This window comes from Gossypium arboreum, chromosome 10 (assembly GCF_025698485.1).
Source record: "Gossypium arboreum isolate Shixiya-1 chromosome 10, ASM2569848v2, whole genome shotgun sequence".
Lineage (NCBI taxonomy): Eukaryota > Viridiplantae > Streptophyta > Magnoliopsida > Malvales > Malvaceae > Gossypium > Gossypium arboreum.
The window spans coordinates 63,577,477-63,586,504 of record NC_069079.1 but is presented as its reverse complement, the minus strand read 5'-3'; the positions used below and the strand labels follow the sequence as shown (position 1 = coordinate 63,586,504).

The 9,028-nt window shown below is 32.8% G+C and overlaps 2 protein-coding genes and 1 long non-coding RNA gene across 4 annotated transcripts; 2 read left to right on the top strand and 1 right to left on the bottom strand.

The window, feature by feature from the left end:
• The first annotated feature begins 327 nt into the window (after positions 1-327).
• Positions 328-1,275, top strand: LOC128282630 (uncharacterized). Its single transcript, XR_008272971.1, has 2 exons — positions 328-754; positions 913-1,275. It is a non-coding gene; the product is annotated as an uncharacterized LOC128282630 (long non-coding RNA).
• A 3,330-nt stretch (positions 1,276-4,605) lies between these two features.
• LOC108486918 (pentatricopeptide repeat-containing protein At3g22690) lies at positions 4,606-7,583 on the top strand. Its single transcript, XM_017791080.2, has one exon. The coding sequence runs from the start codon at positions 4,606-4,608 to the stop codon at positions 7,126-7,128; it is 2,523 nt and encodes an 840-aa protein (XP_017646569.1). The 3' UTR covers positions 7,129-7,583.
• LOC108486919 (protein RDM1) lies at positions 7,318-8,814 on the bottom strand. Of its 2 annotated transcripts, none has more exons than XM_017791081.2 (3): positions 8,591-8,814; positions 8,237-8,418; positions 7,318-7,944 (listed from the first exon to the last, which is right to left on the bottom strand). In XM_017791081.2, the coding sequence occupies exons 1-3, from the start codon at positions 8,647-8,649 to the stop codon at positions 7,577-7,579; spliced, it is 609 nt and encodes a 202-aa protein (XP_017646570.1). In that variant the 5' UTR covers positions 8,650-8,814; the 3' UTR covers positions 7,318-7,576. The 2 variants fall into 2 exon arrangements, with proteins under 2 accessions (XP_017646570.1, XP_017646571.1); XM_017791082.2 differs by having other exon boundaries at positions 8,237-8,425; positions 8,591-8,791.
• Between the last annotated feature and the right edge of the window lie 214 nt (positions 8,815-9,028).

The window sequence follows — 9,028 nt, the reverse complement described above, 5'->3', positions numbered from 1 at the left end:
TTCTTATTTCATTAAATAAAAAAATTTAAAAATATAATAAATTAAATATATTTAAAAACATAAAAATAAATATTAAAACAAATAAAAATAATACTAAAATAATTATTAAAACAATATATAAATTGACAATATAATAAAAAATGGTTATATTAAAATTTTAAAATGATTAAAAATAAAATAAAAATATATTAATATATAATTCGGGCCGGGCTGGGCCTAGGCTAAAAAACTCTTACTTAAGGTCCGGCTCGTTTTCTAAACGGGCCTCGTTTTTTTACCCAAGTTTATTTTTCAGATCTATATTTTTACCCAAACCCTCCTATTGTTTAGGCGGATTTTCGAGCCAGGCCGGGCTGGGCCACCCAGCTCATGATCAGCTCTAATTCTGGTAGCACCATTAGTCAGAAAAATCACCAAGTAGTCCATCTTTCCTTTCTCTTTCGATTTAAAAATTCAAATATTCTTGAAACCCGCAAGAAAACCACGAAAATATTGAGTCAGTTTCAAACTTATCTGTCCCGATCTACTACCTTCGTCGTTAGATCGCCTAGGGTACTTGATATATGGTTCTCCTTGACCGAATAGATCCTGTCACCGTTCAAATTGTCTAATGGAATTCCAGAGCTTAAAACCCAAATTCAAACAGAGATAAGTCCCCTTCTCTTTATTTTTTTTTTCAATCTCTTTTCCTCCTTTTATGAATATTGGTTTTTCTCTTCTTTGTTTGCAGGTTTGGATTAGCTTCTTCAAAACAGTAAGGAGCAATTCTTTTTTTTAAATTCTGTTTTTTTATATTCTGGTTGGATCTTTTGTGTTGTTGTTGTTGTTGTTTTTTTTTTTTTGGTATCATTCATTGTTTATGGTTTGTTTCTGGTCTTTTAGTATGGTGATTAAAGTAGTGGGTGCTTTTAGGTTCAATGGCCAATGAGGTGGAGGTGGAAGCAGTAATGGTGACAGTGAAAGTTGGATGATGAAGGAGATGTTGTGTGGGAGATGGAGTATTAGACAGTGATGGGGGTTTTGAGTGGCTAAGGGTTGTGTCAAATATGGCAATGATGATGAGGGATTTAGAGTTGAGAGAAGGGGTAAGAAAGGGAGTAGTGTGAGCTTGTTGATGGTGGTTTAGAGAGTGAATGGCGGGAAAGGTAACAGTGATGCAGAGAGAAAAAATGAACTAAAAGAAAAATAAAGAGAAAAAGAAGAAATAAAAATAGGAAAAGGAATTAAAACATAGACTTAATGGTGGAAGAGATGATTTAACAGTATAGTGATTAATTTAGAGAAAAAGAAGAAATAAAAATAGGAAAAGGAAAAAGAAGGAAAGAAATAAAAAAATAGACTTATAACACCTGAAATTGAATAAGACTCTCTAATGAAATAAGATTATAATAGAATAAAATTGTAATAGAAGTGTAATGGAATGAAATAAAATTCAAATATTACATATTTACATCGTTTGGTTTAATAGAATAATAAAAGATCAAAATAGATCACAAATGACAGCTTTACCCTTAAAATAAAAAATATTTGATTATATTATTAATATAGAAAAGTATTTAAATAAAATATATTTTAAATTAAATTAAATAATTTCTAATAAAATTATATTAACCACCGTTCATCATATCTGGATGAATAGGCCAGAATTACTGTTCATTTTTCCAGAAAACCACCGTTTCTTGAAGCTTTCCAGAAATAAGAAAACCATTGTTTCTTGAGCTTTCTTTAAGCTTTCCAGAAATCCACCATTTCTTGAAGCTTTTTTTTTTTTTTTAAGTTTTTCCAGAATTATAGTTCATATATTATTGATAAAGTTTTCTTCTAAGTTTTCGTTTCTACATTATCTGATTCTACAATTCCAAAATTTTCAGATCTACCTTTCTTGAAGTTTTCCATGCTTTGTGTGTTTTGGATGGAAGTTTTGACTTTGTCTTTTTCGAAAATTCTCTAGAAATTAGAAACTTCTCTCAACAATGCATGCAAGTTAAGAGAGTTATTACGGGTGACATCAAAATGTTCTGACCTAGGATTTTTTTTTGAAGATTCATCAAAATGTCCCTTGAAATCTTTCTTTCATATTTTCTAATTTATTTTTTGCGAAATTTCTAAAAATAAAAGCATAGATCTACAAGAACAGATTGTGGGTTCCTTATCGATTTTGGTCATCCTCCTTCCTAATTTTCGATATTTAAATCTCTATATAATAGTTTAACCCAAAATTGAGACAGAAATGCTTTTTTTTTCTAAGTTGTTGATGCAAATTTTGAGATTTTTCTTTTTCTTTTTCCAATAAAAAAATCTAACCATATTATTCTTGGAACCATTGGAGATTATCTGTATTATTGTTAAATTCAATTTAACACAATTGATGATGAAGAAGAACAGTAAAAAACGATGGACATAATTGGAAATAAAAAAATCGCTATTACTTGTGTTGCTAAATTGTCTATTCCTATCCTTAACTACCAAATATGGATTTAGTAAATTCGCTGAAAAAACAAGGAATGACATTCCATGGAATGGGTCATTCAGTTAATCAAACTTGTGTTTTACTGTTCATTGAAGAATAAGGAGGGAATGGAGTAGCCATTCCCTCCAACCAAACGTGCTGTTAATGATAGAAGAGATGATTTACTGGTGTAATGATTAATTTAGAAAAAAATAAAAGAAATAAAAATGGGAAAAGGAAAGAAAAAAAAAAAAAGGGAAGGAACTAAAAAATGGACTTAATGAAAGAAGAGATGATTTAACGGGGTTGTAATTAACTTGATCAATTATTTTAACAGCGGTAACCAAATTAAAAGAAAAAAGTGATGAAAATAAAAATAATCCTACTTTGAAGTTACTAACGAAATAATCTACATTTATTTAAATAAACAGATTGCTTTTCATTTATGAAAAGGAAGTTGCTAAATCGAGACGATTCCCAGATTTTGCAATATTTAGCGACATCCTTGCAATTATAGAGTTGTTGAAAATTTTATTTATTTTTAGTTTTAATAGTTTTGTTGGCTTATTTCACCCTTTAGTGCCTCAAAATGTTCAATTTCTATCTTTACTTAACCAACCCACTCAAATTTCTTTAATTTTTCGAATGAGAATTAATTGAAGCAACCATGAATGATGAGTTTTCTAGCTAGTCTACTCTCACTCTCACCCTAGTAATTTTAGGGTCATTTTGTATAAACGATGCATTTACCTACGATTAGATCTGCTCATGAGCTGATTCATCCAATTTAACTCAACTTGAATGTCCGCCCAAAAATGAGAGAGTTTGGGTAAAAATATAAGCTCGAAAAATAAATTTGGGCAAAAAATAAAGTCCATTTTAAAAACGGGCCGGGTCTAGGGTAAGACATTTTTTGCCTCTAGCCTAGCCCGATTTCACTCAATGACAAAAAATATATATTATTATTATTATTATTATTTTAATGATATTTTCTTGATGTTTTCTCTCTCATTATGTTGCAACTATTTTATTGTTATTGTTTGGATATTGTATAACACTTATTTTATTGTTAAATTTTTTTATTATTTTAGAGACAATTTCTTGTTAAGTTGCATATATCTTAGTATTATTTAAGTATACATATTTTTTGAAATTTATTTTCAATTTGTTCAGAAATATTTATTTTAATGTTTTAGTATTGTTGATGTATTATATATATTTAAAAATTATATAAAAATAATATAATAATAAACAAAATTTAATATATGAGCGAATTAGGGCTAGAGTTTTAGCATTTTATCTGAAATTTGAACTTGAGCAAATTTTTAGGCTTATTTTTTGAGCCGGGCCTAGCAAATGAGCCTAAATTTTTACTTGGGCCTGGCCCAAACCCGTCTCGACTCATGATCACCTCTACCTGCAATAAGTGTAAAAATAATTGTGACGATGAGATTAGATACTGCAATGTAAGACAAAAAAAAAAAAGTTAAATGTACCGTATTAAAGATAAACGTCCATCCAAAAGGGTCTTTAACAAATTTTACTTCTATCTTTTCTTAAAGAAAAAAAAATTGTGAAATTGAAAGAAAATTCATAAAAACTATAAATGTTCATACCTAAATTTTAAATAGAGTTAATCGAAAATATTAATCAAATGATGCAAAATGGACTACTATAAAAGTAGAGTACTAAATTTTGAACAAATAAAAGTATATATTATAAAATTTAGAGAAAATTTTAAAGTTATACATAAATTTTGATTTAATATATGTATAAATTTTAATTTGTTATAATTATACACAACTTTAATTTAGATTCAAATGTATACTTGAAACTTTAATTTTGATTCAATCATACACATTTAAATAAATACCTTAATTTATTTTTATATTAAATAAATATAATTATTTATATATATTATATATAAATATAAAATAGTAAATATAATAATAATTTATAAAATTAAAATAATTCAAAATTTCATATATATATATATAATTACATAAAATCATTTTTATATATAAAATTATATGTGATACCGGTAATAATAATAATAAAATATTAATGTAACCAAGAAAATCTTCTTTTTTTGCCATAAAATCTGATTAAAATTGGCCATTGCTGCAGCTGCAGCACGAATATTACACATCTCACCAATGGCGGCAACCTCTCTGTCTCCTGTAATAACTTCTCAAGCCTTAAAAGCTCTCACAAACCAAACCCTACCCAAAACCAATGACTCCTCTCCGACTGGTTCTTTGAAAGATTGCAGAAACCTGACTGAACTCAGAAAACTGCACTGTCAAATCGCTAAGCAAGGACTAATTCAACGTCCCTCTACTGTAGCGAAGCTTATCTCAACATGTACTGCATTGGGTACTTTTGAGAGCTTAGTTTATGCTAAAAATATCTTAAATCAATTTAGATACGATAATCAAAATGATGGTACTTTGTTTATGTACAATTCACTGATTAGAGGTTATTCTTCTATTGGTCTTGGCAAGGAAGCTATCTGGGTGTATCTTGAAATGCTGAGTCTGGGCATTTCGCCTGATAAATACACGTTCCCCTACTTACTAAGTGCGTACACAAAAATTTCAGCGACTGCTGAGGGTTTTCAGGTTCATGGATCGGTTATAAAAATGGGTTTTCAAGGAGATATGTTTATATTGAATTCTTTGATTCACTTCTATGCAGAGTGTGGGGAAATTGTGTTGGGACAAAAGGTGTTCGATGAAATGATTGACAGAAATGTTGTATCTTGGACCAGTTTGATTTGTGGTTATGCAAGGTCTGGTTTGGCTAAGGAGGCTGTTGAATTGTTTTTTGAGATGGTGGAGGAAGGTACTAGGCCGAATTCAGTTACGATGGTTTGTGTAATTTCTGCCTGTGCAAAGTTGAGGGATCTTGAATTGGGTGAGAGAGTGCGTGGATACATTAGTAGCTTGGGAGTGAAAGTTAATACTTTAATGGTGAATTCGCTTGTGGATATGTATATGAAATGCGGTGCTTTTGATACTGCAAAGCGGCTGTTTGATGAATGTGAACAGAAAAACTTGGTTGTTTGCAATACAATAATGTCAAATTATGTGCATTCCGGGATGGTGAGGGAAGCACTCTTTATCTTGGAGGCAATGCTGAGACAGAGGCTGGTGCCTGATAGGGTTACTATATTATCTACAATCTCAGTATCTGCGCAACTAGGTAGCATTTTTTTGGGAAAATGTTGTCATGCTTATGTTTTGAGGAATGGACTTGAAGGTTGGGATAGTATTTCAAATGCTCTAATTGACATGTACATGAAGTGTGGTAAACAGGAAGTGGCATTTGCGGTTTTTCATCACATGGCTAACAAGACAGTTGTATCATGGAATTCTGTAATGGCTGGTTATATTAGAAATGGTGATCTCAGTTCAGCTTGGGAAGTTTTCAACAATATGCCAGAGAGTGATCTTGTGTCTTGGAACACTATAATCAGTGCTTTGGTACAAGAGAGCATGTTCGAACAAGCCATTGAACTTTTTCGAACAATGCAAAATAAAGGAATAAAAGCAGATAGGGTGACTATGGTGAGTATTGCATCTGCCTGTGGATATTTAGGAGCACTTGATCTTGCCAAGTGGATCCATGCTTATATCAAAATGAACAAAATTCCCTGTGACTTACGTCTAAGTACAGCTTTAGTTGATATGTTCGCTAGGTGTGGTGATCCTTCAACTGCAATGAAGATCTTCAATAACATAGAAAAAAGAGATGTGTCGGCTTGGACTGCTGCCATTGGAGCAATGGCTATGGAGGGAAACGGCAATCAAGCTATTGAGCTTTTCAACAAGATGCTTCGGCAAGGAGTCAAACCTGATGGAGTAGTATTTGTGGGGTTGCTAACAGCCTGCAGTCATGGAGGGTTAGTCGAGCAAGGGCGAGATATTTTCAAGTCGATGACGTCAGTTCACAAAATCTCTCCTCAAATTGTGCACTACGGGTGTATGGTTGATCTGCTAGGCCGTGCTGGATTCTTGGAAGAAGCTCTAGATCTCATAAAATTAATGCCAATGGAGCCTAATGATGTAATTTGGGGGTCTCTTTTAGCAGCATGCAGGATGCACAGAAATCTTGATATGGCAGGATATGCAACTGAAAGGATGAAAGAATTAGCTTCTGACAGGACTGGTATCCAGGTGCTTCTCTCTAACATATATGCCTCTGCTGGGAAATGGACTGATGTTGCAAAGGTGCGGCTGCAGTTGAAAGAGAAGGGGGCTCGAAAAGTGCCTGGATCAAGCTCAATAGAGGTAAATGGACAAATTCATGAGTTCACTTCGGGTGATGAATCCCATCCAGAAAGGATGCACATAGCTGCAATGCTAGATGAAATGCACCGCAGAGTGGAGGCTGCCGGCCATGCTCCAGATCTTAGTAATGTTCTACTTAATGTTGACGAGGAGGAGAAAGAATACGTACTTAGTAGACATAGTGAAAAACTAGCAATTGCGTTTGGGCTAATCAGCACCGATCAGGGCACACCGATCCGGGTTGTTAAGAATCTTCGAATCTGTTCTGACTGCCATTCATTTGCCAAATTGGTGTCAAAAACGTATAACAGAGAGATTATTGTCCGAGATAATAACAGATTTCATTTCTTCCAGAGAGGGGTCTGTTCCTGCAACGACTATTGGTGATATCAACTTGTAACTTCACTGATTCTTGCGTTCGCAGAATCAAAATAAAAAAGTTGCATTTTTATTTTATTTTTCACATGCAATGGCCATTATTTTATTGTTATATAAATATACCTGAAGCTGAAATGAACCTCATAATAATCTTTCATTCAGATACAAGACAATAGCGGGCTCGACATCCAGACTACATTTTCTCCAAAAGGTTTATGCAATATAACATGATAACTACAAACACGCATGGACAGAAAGAAAGAAACTAGTAACTTGTGCAATCTTTTTCATCCTGAATGTATATTGGAACTACATTAACAAAATAACAACATTTTTACAGGATGAAATGGAGGAAAGATGAACATTTTTCAAACCTCCTACTTAAAATCCATATTTCTTTTTGTCACAGAATCAGGGGCAGGCCATGTGAAACCTTGTGGACAGTTCTGCATGCACTTCACAATTGAGGGAAAATGGAATCGATGAAAGCATGGTGCATTGGATCTGACTGCCACAGTTTGGCCATGTGATGATGTGATGAGGTCTGTCGATGAAGTTCTTCAACGAGCCAGACAGTAGCTTCAGCTTTGCAAGGATGAACGATGATGTCAAGGGGCCTATGCTCGTCCTCACTGCCGACTCTTGAATGATCCCACTGTTTTAGGAGAATGTTAGTGAGGTAATGCAAAGGCTGCCCATATAATTGTTTGATGGATCTGCCTAATCCCATCCATGTGGTAAACGGAATAACAGAGCCCCGTTGTGTCGGAATTGGTAATTGCTTCATATATTCCTGATAAATTTCAGCCTTTCTGATCAACAAGCCTGATATCATGAAACAAGGATTTTACAATGTATCATAAAAGAAGCATCTTCCCCATACAAAAACTACTTTTGACCTTGATTGTTAACAAACAATAATACGGACACACTTGATCTCTTTGAAAATTTGAAGATGAAATTGGCTAAAAATAACCCCATATCACAAAGGTAATAATAACTAGCTAAGGCGAAGCTACAGGTCAGATTCAACAGGGGGATGAAGGAGTTTACACGAACAAATAATTATAGGTTTCAACAGATGGAGCAAAAATTGAAACCCATTTAACAAAATTACCATCAGAGGATAATTCTTTAGGAGGTTGATCAACTGCGACATTTTTGGTTCCATCATTGACCTGAACCTCGACATCGAAAGAAGAATATGATGATGATGATGATGATGAAGAAGAAGATTCATCCGATGAAATTACATCAACCTGGTCACTCCATGGCAATGCCCGCTTCATGATGTTCACACTGCAGCCTTGCAGAAATAGAACATATTACTATCCCCAGATAATAAAATTCGAAGCTACCCATATTTAAAAGGAAAAAAAGGGAACCCAGATCAAATTAAAAGAAGAAATGAAATAGAATATTATAATTTCAATGTAGGGTTTCACATCAGGAAACATTGAAACACTCTTACCCGAATTTTCTCTTGTTAACAGAGAGAGAAAGGGAATGTAAGTTGCAGTTCCTTTGCATAAACCCTAACAAATTCCTTTTATCTCTCGGTCTTTAGATTGATTGATGACTTGTTTGGCTACTGGGAAAACCTCAAATTTCGGGAAATAACCGGAAAAAAGTGAATATTTGGATTTTTTTATAGTTAAATTATACTCATTTTCTTATTTTGGTGCTTAAAAACATATGATATTTAAGTTGTTATTTTTTCTCAGGTTTATACTTCCTTTAGAAATAATTTAGTTAAATTATTAAATCTATTTGAAAAATTTAACCAATAATTTGTTACCTAAATTATGTTATTTTTTCGATTTTGACATGATACTAACACTATTTTACCTAAGGTGATATCTTTGTCTTTAGTGAAATCGTTAATGTTAATTTTTTTAAAAGATAACCA